The sequence below is a fragment of the Daktulosphaira vitifoliae genome, unplaced genomic scaffold, assembly GCF_025091365.1.
Source record: "Daktulosphaira vitifoliae isolate Bord-2020 unplaced genomic scaffold, ASM2509136v1 Scaffold_1, whole genome shotgun sequence".
NCBI classification, from domain to species: domain Eukaryota; kingdom Metazoa; phylum Arthropoda; class Insecta; order Hemiptera; family Phylloxeridae; genus Daktulosphaira; species Daktulosphaira vitifoliae.
This window is the reverse complement of record NW_026099572.1, coordinates 30,623,647-30,644,357: the sequence shown is the minus strand read 5'-3', so window position 1 is coordinate 30,644,357 and position 20,711 is coordinate 30,623,647. Positions and strand designations below refer to the sequence as shown.

Sequence of the window (20,711 nt, the reverse complement as noted above, 5' to 3'; positions counted from 1 at the left end):
TTTCAGAAAGACTAATTTCTCCACGGCTTCTATTTATGCATATTTGAGATATGTAAATGGCTAATATGACATTTATGGACAAATTATCAACATACCAGTCTCAATTGATACCATGATAAAAAGCCTTCCTCGAAAGTTAGATGATACCATTGTATCAATGTTTATACAAAACGACAAATGATATACAAATCAAGCTATTTGATTGGCATTGTTGAGTAACGTAAAATAAAAACTTGGCTCCAGTTTTTAATACAATTTCCATTGTATGAAGCGTATGATATAACAATTGACCAATCATTTTTCGATACAGATGAAATAATTTATGAATATTCTCAAGATGATCTGAGTGAAAATATCCGTATAGAGGAAAGCCTGACTGTGCAACAATAAACGCCCTTGTGGAATGATGAACTATATTTACGTATTGCACCAGGAGAAATATCATTGCTTCAGACTTTAATGTTCGACGAACATGCTAAAGAGCTTTCTTCTCCGGCTATTTTTCTTGGCCAATTTCGCAATTTTCGTGACGATGTTGATGCGACACCATTTACGATAGCTTCCAGTGAATTAAAAAGATCCGATCGACGTGGTGTTATGCCTCAGTATTTGTAATAAATGGCAATGAAAATTATGCGACTGCGTATTTGTGATTCACTCACTCTTGCATTTAAACACATTGGTAAAGATACAAAGATCACTAGAAAACAAATCGAAAGTGATGAGTACATCAATAGTTGTGTTGAATCCAATCTTGTTTTTTTGAAATAAATTCTGAATTCGGCTTAGTACTGGATGCATCGAAAGAAAGACCTATTTGCAATGATCAGGTAACTTGGCAAACCAGCGATATTTCATACTGTCAATGCGAATGAAATTTACTGGAATAGTTTGCTTCAGGTTATCTATAAATTGAAAAATAATGACTCATTGATATCTGAAGAACTTGTTGTAAAGTTGAACTACCTAGAAATAAATATAGTTTAAAAAAACTAAAAAAACACGCTTTTAAAGCACATCAAACTATAAAGTTTAAAATAATTTTTAAAATATGCTTAAAACAATAATAAACGAAAAGTACTAGTATTATTGTGATAAAAGCGACGGGTACTCAATATACGAAAAATATGGCACAAAACACCCACAATGCAATTAAATTTATTGATGAAATAATATCAGTATCTGAAAAGGAAGCTTCAAATAATATAAAACTTCAAACACATAAACACACTTTTACGTGCTATATAAACATAATTGGACATAAACCTCAAAATTTGTAGATTTGAAGCTCCTTTTTTTACCAAGTCGATCAACTATCACAATGTCGCCAAAGCAAAAAGAGGAGAAAGCGTTCTCAACTTATTCCTAACGTTACCAAAATATGAGGTCTAATCCCGAAAATAATGATTACCTAATTATTGATACGTTTTATAAACAAAATAATATTACAACCGATGCAGATTAGCACAAAATAATTCAAGCAGGAATTAAAGGACTAAGAGTATTTTTAAAACGTCACCCAGCAGAGAAATTGCAAAATCCGTTTAACCCTTTTGTATTTAATGTCATAAAATCTAACATGGACATTCAATTTATTACCGATGAGTATTCCTGCGCTAACAATGTATCTGAGTACGTAAATAAAACCAATAGAGGTTGGGTTGGGTTTGGAAAATGTCCTTTCACATCCTGCACTCGATACCGGAATTGTAATTGAGATTATAGCCATTTTGTATGTTTCGTTAAAAACAATTTTATATTTTTCCAATAAATCAACAAAATTCATCAAATTTGTGATTTTTATTTACTTTCTTGTTGATAAATATTTATTGTGTTTGGCAATATTTTAAGTTCTACTTTTAGTGTTCCTGTATTTAATTTATAATGTTTTGATAAAGGTTCGAGATCATCATAGCTCAGAAATTTGGCATTTTTCTGGTGTAAATAATCAATTGAATTTTAAAAAAAAGAATTATTTGAAAATCATTTTTCTAACTCATTAATAATTTTGTCTAAAACTGGCAAAAATATTTTTGTGCAAAAATCATTTTTATCCTGAGTTGGTTCATTTTCTAACGATATATTTTCATCGATAAAAAATGATTTAAACTTTTGAGGAAAACGCTTTTTTCTCGTAGTTTGAGTTTGTATCACTGGGTAATGGTATATTATTTGCTTTACAAATATTCAAAGCTTCTTCATAAATTTTTCCAAAGTTTATAAAATTATTTGATCCATCACAATCATTAATAGAATCCTTTTAATCGGCTCTCATATTTTTAAGTGTCAAAATTAACAATTTTATTAAAACCATACTCTCTGACATTATAGCAGTTCGCTTTGTAAAAAATCGCAAACGTGTTTAAACTTTATTAGAATGTTAGAAAACAGTACCAAGTTTAATACAAATATGAAATCTATTTGATGTAATAGATTTTTAGCAGTAACAGAACGATCTCCCTTATTGTTTATTAATTTATGAAGTAAAATTAATAATGGACTTAGCACTTTTTTTAAGTGCCAAAGTTGCAAAAACTTGTGCTGTCCATTTTTCTCGATAGATTTTTTTTAACTGTACAACTGAATTTGAGTATGTCAATAAAAAGCAAATGAATTGCAGAACCTGACAGAGACACATATATCAAATTCGATCAAATCAAAAAATAATTTCACATCACTTATATCTTTACATATATCTGCAATAACTAAATTTAATGTATGGTTATAACAATGCACATATATTGCTTGCGGAACTTCGTCACGAAATAATTTTTGAACACTATTTAATTTACCACTCATTACGGCTGCCCTGTCGTAAGTTCGTGTCATACATTTTTGTACATCTACTGAACATTTTTGTAGTGTTTCTTTGATATAATTTAGTAATGAAGGCACATTTAACTGTTTAGCAGGCTTAAAGCCCACGAATCTTTCATGTATTGAACCTTGAATATAATAACGTAATACTACCGATAACTGTTCTGTCTTCCTTATATCATTTGTTTCATCGACTATGAGAGCAAAATAATTACAATTATGTAGTTCAAAGCTAATTTTTTCCAAAATTATTTAATTGAAAATACTAATCATTTCATTTTGAATTTGAGGACTAGTGTATTTGACATTTCGAGGTACATCTTGTCCTAAAACTTCATACTGTTGTATTTAAATATGGAACAATCTTTTTGTTCTAACTTATAGTTATAATAGTTCAATAATAACGCAAAATGTAATTAATAAAGATATAATCAAACAAAGTAAAATTATATAAAATATTGATACACTTAAAACCGAATAAATAAATAATACACAAAATGAAAACTTAATGTCACAAACGTATCACGCGGAAAGAGATTACCTTCGGTACTCCCGAGGTCTTCTCTCTCTCCTCTCTTCAATTCATTCCATTTCATCTTATATACTAACATATTTTGTTTTTCTTTTTATAAAATTCATATAGTAATCATTTTCAAAAATGTTTATAAATATTTACTTCCTGATAGTAACAATAATTCGGGAATTACAATTAATCTAAACATTACAAAAGTGTTCTACTTCTAGGTTTACAAATAATAGACTATATTATATTTTTGTAATAATAGATCAAGAAATTCATAGTTAAACCAAACATTACAAAAATGCTTTGTTTTCAGTTTTACAAAATAATGACCTATATTACAATACTGTTCATTTATTAAATGTAGGAGTCCTAAAAAATTACCAAGGTTTAAACTTTTAATTCTTTCGTCATCACCACGTTGTGCTATGCACTGTGTTCCAATATATAATAAAACACTCGCAATTTTTTTAATGTATTTTCTATTTTCTCTTATAAGTTTCAAATGGCCTTCATTAATTTGAATGGTCATCCTCTAAATTTTGAGGAAGGCTTTTTATCATGGTACGATTTAGAGGCTGTTATGTTGATAATTTGTCCAAAAATGTCATATTGACCATTTACATGTCTCAACCTACTAATATGCATAAATGGTAGTCTTGGAGAAATTAGTTTTTCTGAAACCAAGTTTAATAATGGTAAATTGTCAGGCATGATTGGATATTTAAAACCATTGTGTGTCACCATTGTGGGAATCTTATTTTTATTTAATGAGGCTCGACACGTGTTGCACAAATAAATATTTTTCCTTAGAATATTTGATATGATAGTATTCAAGATAATTTCATGCAATGGTGTTATAATACATACACCACTCATTATTCAGTAGTATATATGTTATTACCTATTAGTCATCAAATTAAAAATATTATTCTTGTTAATACTTTAAACTATTCCAAGAAATATGTCTAAAAATACATTGATATAAATCTACTGTAATAATTATAAGAAATTCTTTAGTTGTGACAAATTATCTATTTTAAGTAAAATAATATGTAATAAATAACACAAATTGAGTAATAAACAGATAGTAGTAAAAGGTCGTGACACTTCTTGCATAGATAGATGAATTAAATTTAATATAAAAGGGCATAAAAACTGTCAATCTCTCTCACTACTACTTCACCTTATGAACTTTCAACGAACGCAAGAAGTGGCTTGACAAAATACGATTTTATATAGAAAATTGAAGTATATTCATTTTTTTCAACATTAGTCCTGAAATCATTAAGGTAAATTCATATTCAAAGTAAATATAATAAGTACATAAATTAAGTAGGAAACCAGAAAAAGTAAAGTGATCTCTAGAATAAAATATTGTCTAAATAAATAAAGAGAATCAATAACGTTTGTACGAAGTTAGCCAGCCTAGTCTAATCTTTGAGTGGGTTACCTGTGTAGTCAAAACTAATAAAGACTATCTTGCGAAGATAGAGAACCCACTTATGGTTCCTATACTACTCGAGGTTTTTATTGACTCGACTCACAGTCAGCACAAGCCTAGATAACTACTGGTACGAGTGGTGTTGTTGATGATCAATGTGTGATAATTAATCACAATAATTTCTATTTAAAATTATTATTATATTAATAAATTATCAAACATCACTTTGTTTTTCTATATTTTACATCTTCTAATATACCCTCGTACTCATATCCCGAGAGAAAATTATATTATATCATTTTCTTTATTAAATAAATATTATATTAACTCAATTATTCTCATGCTCATATAATACCAACAAATATAAATAATTTTAATAAATTATCCTTTAATTACTAATAAAAATCTTCTTAATAATTTTCTCCTTTTATTTTGAGTTACTATAATGGAGAGGCAAGTCTTAACTCGTTTAAGAACCACAGAACAAGCATGACCATATGGATTATTGATGAATTTTATTTCCAATTCTCTATAGGCTCGTTGAAATTTACGAAAATTACTGCATTGCATAATCAAATTATCATCATAGACACTTTGATCATTATCAGACAATAATTCAGTTTCACTGCAACTGTTATTATTGTTTGCAAGTATTTGATCCTCATCCAAATTCTCTACATCCTTAATTTCATCATATACAACCAAATCATTGTCAACGTCATCAAGTTGATTACACAAAGCCTAAAATGTATGTTCCGTATACGATATTGTCGTGCACGTTCAACATTCGATATAGAATCAGGTGATAACGCTAATATAGTATTTCTGTTATTTTGCAGTATTTTTTCTTCATGTTTCCGTATTCGATATTGTCGTGCACGTTCAGCATCCGACACAGGACTCGGTGATAACGTTGATACACCACGAGGGCTATTTTTCGATTTGTTTTTACGCTGTCGTATATGATATTGTCGTACACGTTCAGTATCAGATACAGGAAGATGAATATCAGCTTGAACGACTATTTGGTTACTTTGACTCGATTCTTTTGTACCACAAACTTCGTCAGCACTGTTGCCCATTGAATCTGTGGTTTTGAATTTTTTTTTCGGTAACCTGAACTTGTCATCATTGTCCATATTTATTGTCTTCGGAGTTACAGATTCTATTACGGAATACAAAATTACAGAGCCTTTTTTTTTTCAACGCGATTGACATATTGTTGGACACCCTGGAACTACCGTGAGATATTGCTTCTAAGCGCCTAACGTCGCATTAAAACTCACACCGCCGTGTTGGGACTCAGCCCGAAATTAATCAAGAGCTGAGCCCGATCAAACCGACACTGTAGCGCAGCGCAACGGGAAAATTACAGAGCCTGGCAAATAATAATATTTTTATGCGCAATCCAAATTATTTTTTGAAATTAAATTATTTAATACATTTTAAATAAAATAACTTTAATTTTTAAAAATATAGTACTAAATTATAATATTAAATATATTATATAGCTGTCCTTGAGACTACCGTGGCCGACCATTTAGTCGACTGTGGCTGATTGTGACGGCAAAATATTACAGCCTTCTGTGGCCCACCGTGACGCTCGATAATCCGTTTTTTTTTCGGACCCTCTATAAAGAAGTTTTACTTCAATAAGCCTAATTTATAAGTAATATTTTGATTTTATTATAATTGTTTTGTTCTTTGTGACACGGTACCGTGTTTCCCTCAGCCGCACATCACGTTATCAACCTAAATGAAAGTGTATCGGGACCATAAGTGCACGGTGGCCTAGTGGTAAGGTTTGTCTATACGACGCCTTGGGTCGCGGGTTCTAATCCCGTACCGTGCCTCTTTTTTTCACATGATTTCCGGTACACTTTCTATAACCGGCCGTCAATCCCCGGCGGCCGTGTTAATTGTTCAAATCGAGTTCTGTTAAATTTAAAAAAAAACTTAAATGTTTTTGAATAGATTTGCTTTAATTTTGAGATTACTTCAAAATTCACAATTGTCATTTAAATGTAATATTTTTTATTAAAAAAGAATTTTATTCAGATTTTTATTATATTAAAATAATTTTAGTAATGTTTTAATGTCCAAACATATTACTTTTTAATAATTCTTAAAATATTTTGATGATGATAAATTGGCAGTAGACCCAATTACTATTTTAAGCCATCGTAGTTAGTCGATTCCCAGTGCTTTTTATCTTGCATTTCGTCAGTACCTCATACCTAGGTGTTACTCTTATTCTATTTCTATAACAACGGCTTTTCGAAACTCATAGCTGACCGGAGTGTAACTGCTGTAAGATCACTCGTATGTGAATACCCAGGCTTAGCATCTTCGTATCCACATTACTCTACGCTTACTCCCTTTATAGGCTGTTTTGTGTTACGACAGATGTAAATTATAAGAAAAGTATAATGTCACAAAAATTGTATTATGTACCAATCTGATATCATAAAAATGTTTTGTAATTATAAATATACATATATATATATATATAATATATATATATTATATATTCATGTAATAGTTATCTAAGTCATGTTACCATGTAATAAATTATAAAATGATAAAACAATCTAAAAAAGCAATACTGTATTTGAGAATGATTACACGATTAGTACTTATTATTCCGAGAATATTCTCCAAATCTTCGATACATTTTATGATTACTATGCATGATTTACGAATATAACATTTAATTACTTGAAATTATTATAAAAGTATTTAATTCATATGAATAAATTCATAATATACCAGAATTTCAGGAATTCTATTATTTACAATATGAAATCATGAATATTCTAGAAAAGATCTGAAAGAATATTTGACTAATAAGAGTACTAAAATAACTGATTAATATTAATATTAAAATTTAAACATGTTATGCAGTCAATATTAATCCATAACCTAAAAAAGAAGAAGAATATTTTATAAAATGTAATAATAATTTATTTATTTTTAACAAAAATATCTTAAAATGAGTAAAATAAATTATAACTACTTATGGTAATTTTATTAATGTAGGCCTAGTATACTAGGCTCACGGGAATAACAAAATAATACTTTATATTTCATTTTTACTGATACAATTATCTGAATAAATTACTTAAGATTATAGTATATATTATTTTTATTTCAAGCTCGAAATATTTTTTGATTAGTTAACTTTAAAAAATATAAATATAATATATCATGATTGTGCTAGTTGAATACCAAAAAAAATAAATAAAAGATGGTGACTATTAACTATATAAAGCAAAATGGCTTCGGTAGATCACTACACAATCTAACTTTTTCTATTCTTTCCTTTTTAATACATCAGTAAAGTAGTGCAATAGTCACTGTGTAGAACAGTATGGTGGATAGAAGTGATCTTGGTTATTTCTGCCAATATAGTGATATATGAGCTATATATACCAATATGAGCTATTTCGCTCATTACGGTGGAAAATGAGTAAGAAACAAAATCGACTGCCGTACGCTTACAAATCTTTTTTCGGCATTCAAAATATTTCTTCTTGAATACAATTTTATTTTATGAGCTTAAATAAGGATAACGAAAGGTGAGTCAATTTTATTAACCCTTATAATAAATTTTAATTGCCAAAAGAATATTGACCGTTTTTAAATAATAAGGTTTTATGAGTAGTTAAAATCATTAATATAACAATAAGTATATTTTATCATATTATAAGAATATACGGTGTACACACATTTTAGAAGTCTTTGGAGCAAAACGTTAGTGCTGCTGGAGGCGTCACTCCGAGCAAAGAAATCCTAAAAGAAAACCACGATGTAACCGGCGTTACTAAAGGTACTTGAAGCAAAGAGTCTGTGCTATTGTCGGAGTCACTCGAAGAAAATGTCTTTAATTTTGAAATAATTATTTTTCGACATATTTTTTTTAAAATGTTCTTTTATATTAAATTACTAAAACTTAATCATTAGTAATATAATAATATGTAGTATAATAATAATGATATATAATTATAATTGTACAGTTTAAACACCTAATTTATTATTTATTCAACGTAAAACTATCTGCGCATAATTTTTATGTAATACTTCGATTTCATTATATTTACTTTGTACATTTTTTCAAGTTCTCTTAAATAAAAAAAAAATATTTTGAATAAATTTGCATTAATTTTGAAATTACTAAAATAATTAAAATATTCTTTATATACGTGCTATTTTTTTTTTTTTATTAAAAATTTTTTTTTTTAACTTTATGTTACACTTTAATTCTTAATCAAAAAAAAAAAATATATATTATTACAGAATGTAATTGGATTACAGACAACCAATTTCAGAAATCCTTGATTTTTTTATTTTTAAACATACGTCATTTCTAACAAAATTACCTTTTCAAATAAAATAATAGAGTTATGTAATCTCTAACAAACGTCTATAATTTTCAGTCAAAATTTTAAATTCAATTTAAAATGACTCAGTTTTTCTATAGTATAATCAAATAAAAAAATTAAAAGTATAAATTGCTATTTTTAATTTTAATTTTTATGACTATATATTAATATTAAACTAAAACTGGCTAAAAACAGTATTCATTCCTTGGAATTCCAATAATGAAATAGGTAATTTTATAATATAAATAGATATTTATATCTATTTCATATATTTAATTATACCCCCATAATTCATCATTTTTTAAAAATATTTAATTTTTGTCCTAAAAATATACTATTGAATAAAAAATAATTATTTAAAACACTTAAAAGTCGAATGTAGGAATTGTATATTCCTTTTTTTATAGACATTTTTTTTTTTAATAGTCATATAATTTTAAATCAAAAATTAAAAAGAAAAATTATATTTTGTAGATCATAGATAACTAAAAGTACGATCCAATTAAAATTAAAAGTACCCTATTAATTATTTATATATTTTTCAAAAAATTATACTAACTGCTACAACTTATATTAATAAAAAACAAAAAGTGGTATAAAATATTATTCATTGCATGCTGTAATAAATGTTCTTACAATATAAATCAAATACTAGTAATAATTAATATTCATTCCCTGCTGTTCCAATAATAAAATAGATAAATTGTTAACATTTTAATTTATGTATTTTAGTATTGTCAATTGTATAGTAAACAATTTTAATATTAAAATTATAAAATTATAGTTAACATTAACACTAATTACAAGTGCTAAGAAATTAATGTATTTATAAATGTTGTTAAATTATTTGAAATATTTCATCAACCAGTAAAATGTTTTATTAATTTACTTAAAAATTTAGTAATATGTTTTTACCGGGGTTATATTTATATTACATTTTTTGAGATAATAAGGATTTTTCATTTAAAAACGAAAATTTATAAATGTATTTAATTCCTAGCACTACAATATAAACGCATTATTGTACTTAAAACCCAAAAAATAACTTAATTATAAGCATCTAGAGGTTAATGCTAATGACTTCGATGTCATAATTTTTCTAAAAAAACATAACACTTAGTATTTAAAAATAGTAAAAATCAATATTTGAAATTGATTTAACAGGTTGTTACAAAACTCAGGTTCATTTGTATGCAAAAGAAATATTTAAAATAGATAAAATTGTAGGATTTTGAATGCAATCATAAGGTATATCCCCTATCAATGTAGTATTAATATCATTATCAACCAACGTTTTTATAAAATTTATAATGATATTTTAATAGTCTATTTAAAACTGCTTTCTGTTCATACTCATACGAATTTTATATTTTTTAACTCTGAATCGTCAACACGAGAGAGAACTACAGCCATACAACTGATAAATAAAAGACTAGCTGAAATTCGTTTTTACTCTTGTACAATTACAAAAAAATATACATTTTAATTTACTCAATTTTATTCTCATTCATTAGAGAATGATCTAATGAAAATAATGACTGCTGAATCACAACCAAATATTGCTTAAAAAGTTTTTATCGATATGTAATTTTTTTATTTATATTTAATATATAAGCAAGTTAATTAGCTAACGGTGACAAAAACATTTCACCACGTAGACGGGCATAAAACCCATAAAAAAATAATATTAACAGGGTGTTCATGAATTTTTTAAAAAAGTAGAACAGCATTTTAGTTTGATCTTATTATAGTATAAAATATAAAATTTATAATAAAAAATATGTTAGCTACTGTAAACCTATTTACATTAAAATAATATATTTTAAGTATACATTTTTTTAGCGTCGCAAAAAATGATTTATATTTTTAATCACGTTTTAACACCATCAAATAAGTGATATAATGAATGCATTTACATATTTAATATTAAATTTTCCAAAGTTTCAAATAAGTAGATTTAAATATTATTATTTAATTTTAAATGGACTTTTTTTTAATAATTCGTATGACTATTTTCATTTTTGTACTGAAACCAGATAAAGCAGAACAAAACGTAGATTATCATTGGCATTATAAAAATTTCATCAAAACAGTGACTGATCACATTCGTTCAAGTATTGAATCAAATGAAATACGAAATCTAATATTGAAATTAGATTCAAATTATACTATTAAATTAGAGGAAGCTTTCCAGTCCGACTTGTACCTGAATAATTTCAGATATAACTATTCTAATACAATAAGTGTACTCAATTTCAAGTACACAGGAATACTAAAAATATTCCTCAATTACTTAGATATTATTCTTCAACAATGTAAGCAATTTCGTGATGAAAATTTATGGGAAAATTTTATTTGTTGTATAACATCACTTGTAGAAGAAGTGAAAAATTCCCAGACTATGTTGGACAACCTCTACAACGTTATGAAGTATATAAGCGACATAGATGTAAGATATTTGTTTCAAGGAAAAAATGTTCCAAATGCTATAGTTGATGAAATTGATTTTTTTAAACAATTTGTCTTACAATATACATCAGAGACTGTATCTTTTGATCTCAATAGCTTACCAAATCTTAAAGATTCTGAAACGAAATTTAAGAATTTAAATGAGTTTTATACAGAAGCATCAGAAATAGTAAACAATATGTTTCAAAATAGTAATGTCATCGACACATCTGTAGAAACTAATTCGATAACAAATCAAATTAACGAATGCACTAATGAAAACGACTCTTACTTAGTTTATTTAACATGTAGTAATCTTAATGCGTTTTATAACAAAACCATAGAAATTTGGTACAAAAACCTTGACTTTGAAGAATTTCTAAAACCCAAAATACCTCAGTAAGTATTCTTACATTTAGTATTAATTTCCAATTTAATAGTTAATATATATAACTTTACATGTGTTTCCAAAATATATGAAATTAATATCGAAGATTAAATTAATATTTGGTTAGATTATTTCGAAAAGCGTAATAAAATTTACTTAAATACATTTTTCGAAATAGTATTAGAATTTATGAGGTTTCATTTTTCTTCTATATTGGTATGATCACTCGATCTAAGTATAAATTTAGGTATTATAGGAATATATAAGTTTAATTTATTGTTTGGTTAAATTATTTCAAAATAAGTATTATATTATATGTTCAACAGCTCATCTACAAATTTAAAAAGTATTATTCAGCTAAAATCTTCTTTATCTTTTTCCTTGCTTTAAACCCAATTACTTGGGGTTAGCCACCTTTATCCTAAACTTCTACTTTACACAATTTCCCACATAATGTAAGCTTAAATCAGTTGTCCTCATATCTCATTCAATAACATCCTTCTATCTCTTTTTTATTCTTTCCCTACCTCTTCTACCTTCAACATTAATTTCCAAATAACAGTTTTTATAGAATCCGATTCTTCTTTCCTCATAAGATGACCGAACCGTCTAGTCTATTTTCTCTTATCTCGTGAACGATTGACGCTAAACATATACTCTCTATTATATACTCTAATCATCCATCTTTTAAAGTTTGTTTATTTATGTATTTACATAATAATCTTATTATTTGTTGATTTACATAGATTCATACCTCCAATAGATCTAGATATAAATCAAAATGATGGAATTAAAGCTCTCAATATTCTTCGTCAGGAATCTGGTTGGAAAACAATGAATCACATACTAATAATTTATAATGGTAAACAATTCAGTGTAGATTTTATTATGAAAGACGAAATTAATAACATTAATTTTCGAGTGAAAAAAGAACATGTAATACAATTATTAAGATGCAGGTATACAGAAATAATGAAAAATTACGAAATATTATTATCTACCGTAGTACATATATGCAACAAAAGTGTACCACCGTACTATCAAAATTGTTTGATTGAATTATTTGACTCACTCAATAAATCAAAAAGAATGTTTGATGGATTGAATATGGCTATAAATACTTTAAATAATTCATCAATATGGAGTTTAAGTAATCACTCTCATTCTAGTTTGCAGAAAATATTGAAATGGAATACAGATTTTCTTAATTTATTGAAGAACAATGAATTTTCAAGGTGTGAACTAGGTAATAATATCATAAAAAATGAAGGAAAAAATACAGAAAAGTTAAAAAAACTACGAAACATTCTATCAGAGTTTCGTGATAACTTCTATAAAGAATTAAGATCCGAAATGAGTCGTATGAATGACCGATGTGTTATGAGAAAACCTTTTATTGAAAAATTTAAAATAATGAATGATATATTGTTAATGTCTACTTATCCATATTCAAACCAAATATATCTTAATGCAAGTAATTATTTTGGCATATATTGTGAGAATGTTTACAAAAATTGTTATGAAGATCTAGGTTTTGGAAAAATTCAGAATCTCAACACTAGCTTACACGACAGATATATTTAATTTATTGTGCAATGAATAAATTATTTATCCACATTGCAATTTGAATTTAAAATAACTACGCCTATACTCTTACTAAAATATAATGTTTTTAATATTTTTAGTACTATTATTTTTAACGCTTTATACGCCCGTTAAGGTCCATAGTGGCCTCCCGAAAAGGTAGAGGTTTCTTAACCATTGATCCATTGGAACGGGTGGTTAGTCCGTAACCGGAAAGAGGTATGACGCTCCGAATACTGAACTAATCTCCCGTTCAGCAAATGAAGCCACCCGTGCCGAGTTTCGAATTCGATGTAGTGCGCGTCAAGCACTGCCACGTTACGACTCGGCTTCATCGTCCCTCAATAATATTTTATATTTAATTATGTTTATAACAATTTTTTATTTTTATTTTAATAATATTACAGTTATTCTCTAGAGAGATGGCTTACATTAAAGTCGTCAGGATATTAATAGCTATTTACAAAGCTAATAATTTATAAGACTATATTATAATCATATAATATAATTAGAATATATAAAATTTGGTTATTTTTATTAATTATATTTTTATTTATGATTCAGTTAAATAGGAAATAATGAAAACATCCATAAAAGCAAAATTGTTTAATAAGGATGATTTAATTTAATTAATTTTTATTTGCCATTTATTAAAACAAAAAAAGAGCGTATTATGAAGTGTTTGTAGCCAAAATCTAGCTACAAGTTCGGTAAGTTTTTGATTTTGATTTTAAGGTTTTAAAAACGTCTTTTGTTTTGGTTGGAAGAACTGGATAAATTCAATGTAGATTGATTTGAACAGGCTTTTAATAACCTGTTTAAATTTTCGATTGTAAGTATAGATCAAACTCTTAATCCAAATTCATATGTCTACAATTTATTTAGTAATATCTGTAGTACAATTCCTATAATGAATTACAAATACAATGAAATGCTAAATCTTATGGTGGTTCCATGAATATTTCATATATAGAATGATCAGATTATTATTAAACTGTCAAATACTCTCAATATATACAATATTGGAAAACAATTTATTGATTATTTTTAATTACATATATTTCTTGATTTTTCAGCTATTATTTAAATTTTAGAATAATTTCTGATACCTTTTAGGGGAGTCAAATTAACTTTTTCAAATGACTATAAATGATTAACTATCTTATTAAAATTAAAATATTAATACTACTAATAATTAACAAAATTTAAGAATTTATTTACAATAAAAAAAACCCAACACAGTGGAGTTGTGGCACAGTTCAGTCAAGTATAATGATATCCGACAGTGATTAAAGTTACAATAAAAAAAAAACGCTTCGATGCAAATCTTTAGATAATGTTTAATTTTAAAAAATTGATGGATTATTCCAAAAGCTATATGATCTGCTATTTTCTTATTAATATCCTGATTAAGATAAAGTATGTCGTCTGAAAAAGGGATATAAATATTAAATCTCATAAAAATTTGTGTTGATCCATACATCAATACATTATTCAAAAAATTATAACATAATAAAGTTAAAAATGTAAAATACGAAATCGAGAATTTTCACACAAAAATAGCACTCGGTAGCCATTAGGGGGGCTCGAAAAATGAAAATTTTTTATAATGCTTTGAGGGTAGTGCGGAAAAGTTGCCTTTATACATAAGTAACTTGTGTTCAAAATTTCACCGCCCTAGGATAATGTCTTCTGTTCTGGCAAAGGCCGTGAAATTTCAAAAATTTAGTAAAATTGGAAAATTTTTTTTTTTTTTTGAACATTTTTTTTAAAGGTCACAGAACTTTGCGGTAGTGTGCAAAAGTTTCATCTATATATGGTTAATTAAAGTGCGAAATTTGGCGGTCCACGGACAATATGTTCTGTTCTGGCAAGGAGCCTGAAATTACCCAAAAATCGACAAATACACTGTTTTTTACATTATAATCTTAGGTATAAATATGAATTATTAATAATTATTTTAGCAGCAGATTTCCAGATTATCATTAACCAATAATAATTTATCAATAATTAATGATTATTAGTTATTAATTATCAGTCATTCTTTATCAACCAGGCATAATTGATAACTACCAGTCCTTATCAGTCATTCTTATTATTTAGAAGAGTTGATAGCTTGATGATTATCTCGTTACAAGAAAAAAGTCAATCAAATAAATTATAAATTTAAATCTGTTTATAATTATACTGGTAAGATATATCATTACTTTATATTGTCATTAATTTAAATTATGAATATAATAATTTAAACAAGTTTACCGTTGTAAATTTTTATACGGAAACTAAAAATATTAAACAATTATCTGTTTAAGCCTACTTTTTTAATTTGATTAACATTATCAATATTAAACGGTTAACATTTTTTTTCTCATGATAGTCCTGAGACATCAATTTGAAACTTCGTTCCTGTCGTAGATACTACGATCCACACTTAGTTTTTTTTTTGTTACAGAAAATGGCAAAATCCTCAAAATTTTTAAGACGGCGAGCATTAGACTGCCCAATTTTCGGGACACCGACCAATTTTTCTAGAATGCTTCCAACAAAAGGGGAGGTCATTAAATGCTGTAATTACGAAAGGTGGAGACTTGGATCTGAAAAAAGTGATAATAAGGAACCTTCATTTTCTTACATTGCTAAGCAAGTTTGTGTAATGCTGGAAATGTTGTATTTTGATGCTTCCATTCCAACAATTTCACAGAAACGTGTCCTTGATATGATTCATGCATATCACAAGAAATATATTGATATTAAGGCAGTTTATAAAAGAATAGATAAAAGCTTGTCAACTAAAGCAAGGGTGGAGAAGTTTAAAGAAGAATCATGTTTTCTTTTTGATATATCAGCTTGTAAGTGCTCCACGTTTACAGAATGCGTTTGTCCGAAGGAATCCAAGGTCCCCTTTAAGGAACAGACATTTCTTGCTGATCAGAGGACAAAGCGCTTAATGTGCATTGGATCGCTCGATTTGCAAGAAACTAAAAAGCTCCAAGCACGTGCTGAAAGGAAGAATAAAAATATCCCTCGTAGATCTAAATCTACAGCGTCCTACTCATTACAGCCTCATGGTGACGAACCGTCATCAACATCAACGCCATTAGAAGATGATGAGGCAATGGATGAAGATAAGGAACTTGAACCTGATGACTGCGACTACAATCCCGGACCATCGACTTCATCCTCTTGGCAAATGCGAAGGAAACTTTCAAATACCGCATTAATAAGTCAAAGATTTGGGGTATCGCTTCAAGCCACGGCTGCCATTGCTTCTAGTGTTCTGCACGACGTAGGCCTAATCTCTGAACTGGATACATCTTTAGTTATCGATAAAAACAAAATTGCAAGAGAAAGGAATCGAACCATGCAAGAGATTCAAAGAGANTTTGGTAACGGAGGCTTCAAAGAAAGTGTGTGGTCATAAAAAACGGGATGGATTTATTCGCTCCACTCAAAAATCAAGAAAGGCCATGCCTGAATTTAGATTCAAGAGACAGTACAAAACCTAAAGACCTAATAAAACACATATTTTTATTTTGAATATTTATTTCTTAATTCTTATGTCTAATAGTATGCGAGTGTCTTACAATTATTTTTATGTTTAATAAATGTTAGTAAAATAATGAAAAAAACAGTGTATTTGTCGATTTTTGGGTAATTTCAGGCTCCTTGCCAGAACAGAACATATTGTCCGTGGACCGCCAAATTTCGCACTTTAATTAACCATATATAGATGAAACTTTTGCACACTACCGCAAAGTTCTGTGACCTTTAAAAAAAATGTTCAAAAAAAAAAAAAAATTTTCTAATTTTACTAAATTTTTGAAATTTCACGGCCTTTGCCAGAACAGAAGACATTATCCTAGGGCGGTGAAATTTTGAACACAAGTTACTTATGTATAAAGGCAACTTTTCCGCACTACCCTCAAAGCATTATAAAAAATTTTCATTTTTCGAGCCCCCCTAGTAGCTATTTTTACCGTGAAGACCAAATAAAGTTCGAAATTTTATTTTTTCATGTTATAGTATATTACATTATATTATATTACATTAGCAAAACAACGTTTGCCAGGTCTATAATGTATAATTGTAAAATTTGATAGTATATTTTTGAGGGTAATGTTTTCGACTAGATACGATTTGTGATCTTTGAACGTATCATTGAAAGAAATCGGTTTGGCGAGAGGTTAGAAAAAGTGGTAACAGACACAAAAAAAAAAAAATTAAAAAAAACACATCATAGTAAAATCAATATAATAAAAATTGATCACTTGTGGCTAATTAATTAAGTAAAATTAAAACTATATTAAAAATATTATTAATTTAAAAAACTAAAAAATATTAAACTCAAAGCCACAAAAAAATTAATGAAAAGTCGCGGATACGTATTTCGGAAACAATGTTACCATTATCAACGCTAAACACATACTGACACCCCGACAAGAAAAAACTCTCTTATATACCCCTAGTGACCTTATCACCTAGTGACGTCATCACTAAGTAATATTATCACATTTTGCTAGTTTACACAAGTTTAATAATGAATTTTTCAGTGGGCCAAGATCCCAATTAATTAAATTGTTTTTATTTTTAAACATTTCTATTGCTTCTCTGATATTAAGTTCTTTGTAATTATTTACGTTTTTAATTAGTTTTATGGTTTTAATGGAGTGATTATGTGTCAATAAATGTTCAGCCACTGGAGATTTCTCAATTTCTTGATTTTTAATATTTCTTAAGTGCTCTTTAAACCTGACCCCTATATTTCTTTTTGTTTGTCCTACGTAACATTTATTACAACTTTCACATTGTATTTTATAAATGCCTGATTTCCCCCCTTCATCTACCTTATCTTTAGGGTTACCTAATAAATCTCTTAAATTATTACTCTTAGATGTTACCAAAGTAATACCAAAATTCTTAAATATTTTAGTTAATCCATTTGAGATGCCCGGATAAAATAAAATTGGTGATCTAATTACTTTTTGTTCCCCCTCGCTGGAGAGTGTACTAGCTGCCCTCCTTTCTTTTTTCCACTTTTGTTTTCAGACTAATTTTGAAATTATGTTTTCGTTATACCCATTAAATTTAGCTATTTCTTTTATAACCACCAATTCTTTATCATAATCTATTTTATTCATCGGAATATTAATTAATCTGTAAACCATACTATTAAAAGCTGACAATTTGTGTTGCCAGGTGTGGTTCGATGTGTTCGGAATGTATCTGAACGTGTGTGTGTTTTTCCGATAAATTTCAAAATTTAGTTCCCCCTCTGTTCTTTTAACTAATAAATCCAAAAAAGGCAATTTTCCCTCTATTTCTTNAATCAATCTTTTAAAATTTGTAAAATCAATACTTTCTTAGTTTCGCATCGAAGCTAAAAAAGTATGTTAAATAAAAAAAGAATATAAAAATAATTTTTCATAAAAAAAATGTAAAATAAAAAATCGAGAATTACATCAGCAATTATTTTAGATATATGTAAAAGTGTCAGAGTTTCCAACACATATTTAAAAGTTAAGTTGAAAAAGTTAAAATTTATGGAAAGTTGTCAGATTGAATATTGAAAAAATATACAAAACAATAAGTAAAGACATAATGCATCTATAAAAAAAAACCAGCACAGAAGGGTAGTGGTACAATGGTGACGTAGCATAGTTGGATCAAGTAAAATGATATCTGACAGTGATTAAAATCACTATCATAAAAAATGCTTCGATGCAAATATGTAGATAGTGTTTAATTTAAAAAGATTAATGGATTATTACAAAAGCTACATGATCTGCTAGTTCCTTATTAATATCCCGATTAAGATAGTATGTCGAATGAAAAAGGGATTATTAAAAGTTATTATTTCTCATAAAAAAAATTGTGTTGATCAATACACTTTTCAATAAGTTATAGCATTATAAAGTTAAAAATGTAAAATACGAAATCGAGAATTTTCACACAAAAATAGCACTCGGTAGCCATTAGGGGGGCTCGAAAAATGAAAATTTTTTATAATGCTTTGAGGGTAGTGCGGAAAAGTTGCCTTTATACATAAGTAACCATATAGTCATTTTTACCATGAATACCAAATAAAGTCCGAATTTTTTTTCATAATAAAGTACATTACATTAGCTTTAATTTATGATATATATATATAAAAGTATTAGTATTTCGGGAACACTTTCAAAGGTTAAGTTGAAAAAGTTCTACTTTTTGCATGTTTTAGATTTTAACCCCCTCGTTTATAGGAAAATGGCCCTATTTAAAAAAACTGTATGTCGAATGAAAGATGTATATAAATATTACTTCTCATGAAAAAATTGTATTGATCCATGCATTTTTCAAAAGTGTATAGCATAATAAATTAAAAAATGTAAAATTCAAAATCAAGAATTTTCACTCAAAAACTGCATTTGGTAGCCATTTTCAATGTGAAGATAAAATAAAGTCCAAAATTTTTTTTTTAATGATAAATTAAGTTACATTATCTTTAATTATGATATATATAAAAGTTTCAGACTTTTCGGAATACTTTTAAAAGTTAAGTTGAAAAAGTTGTCATTTTAAAATCCTTCCTGTGAGTAGTTTTAGAGTCAGATTTATAAAAAAATACACCAAATGATAGGTAAAAAGATTATGCATCTATTAAAAAAAAATTATATTGATTTGTTCTATTGTGAAAAAGTTATAGCAATTTTAAGATTCCCCCTTTTACAGGGAATGAGGGAGTTTTTTTCAATTTTTGTAGGTAATGTCTTCGACTAGATACAATTTGTGATCTTTTAACATATCATTAAAAAAATTTGGTCCCGTAACAGCTGTAAAAAAGTGGTAACACGAAAAAAAAACACATCATAGTAAAACCAATACTTTCTTAGCTTTGCATCGAAGCTAATATTTATATTCTTTATACACATTATTTTATTAACAAATAAATATATATAGACACATTTGCATATGTTTTCACAAAAAATCGGTAATTTTGTAATTTTATTTTTAATAATACAAATTTTTAGCATCGTTGCAAAGCTGAAAAGGTATTAATTTTACTTGGATGCGTTTATTTTTTAGCTACGATGCCATGCTGAGAAAGTTGGGTTTTACTATGACGTGTTTTTTTTTTTTTTTTTTTTTTTT

The 20,711-nt window shown here is 27.3% G+C and overlaps 2 protein-coding genes across 2 annotated transcripts in view; both read left to right on the top strand.

Annotated features, from left to right (window-relative positions):
* LOC126893900 (uncharacterized) overlaps positions 1 to 20,711 on the top strand; it is a 60,892-nt gene that overhangs the window by 6,091 nt on the left and 34,090 nt on the right. The window lies entirely within an intron of this gene.
* LOC126893903 (uncharacterized) lies at positions 11,077 to 13,683 on the top strand. The gene is made up of 2 exons (XM_050664454.1): positions 11,077 to 12,010; positions 12,746 to 13,683. The coding sequence occupies exons 1-2, from the start codon at positions 11,145 to 11,147 to the stop codon at positions 13,581 to 13,583; spliced, it is 1,704 nt and encodes a 567-aa protein (XP_050520411.1). The 5' UTR covers positions 11,077 to 11,144; the 3' UTR covers positions 13,584 to 13,683.

Excerpts from the sequence above, each read along its gene's own strand:
- LOC126893903 (XM_050664454.1), top strand. The coding sequence starts at position 11,145 with ATGGACTTTTTTTTAATAATTCGTATGACTATTTTCATTTTTGTACTG. Across the intron at positions 12,011-12,745 it reads CTAAAACCCAAAATACCTCA|ATTCATACCTCCAATAGATC; the intron begins GTAAGTATTCTT and ends TGATTTACATAG.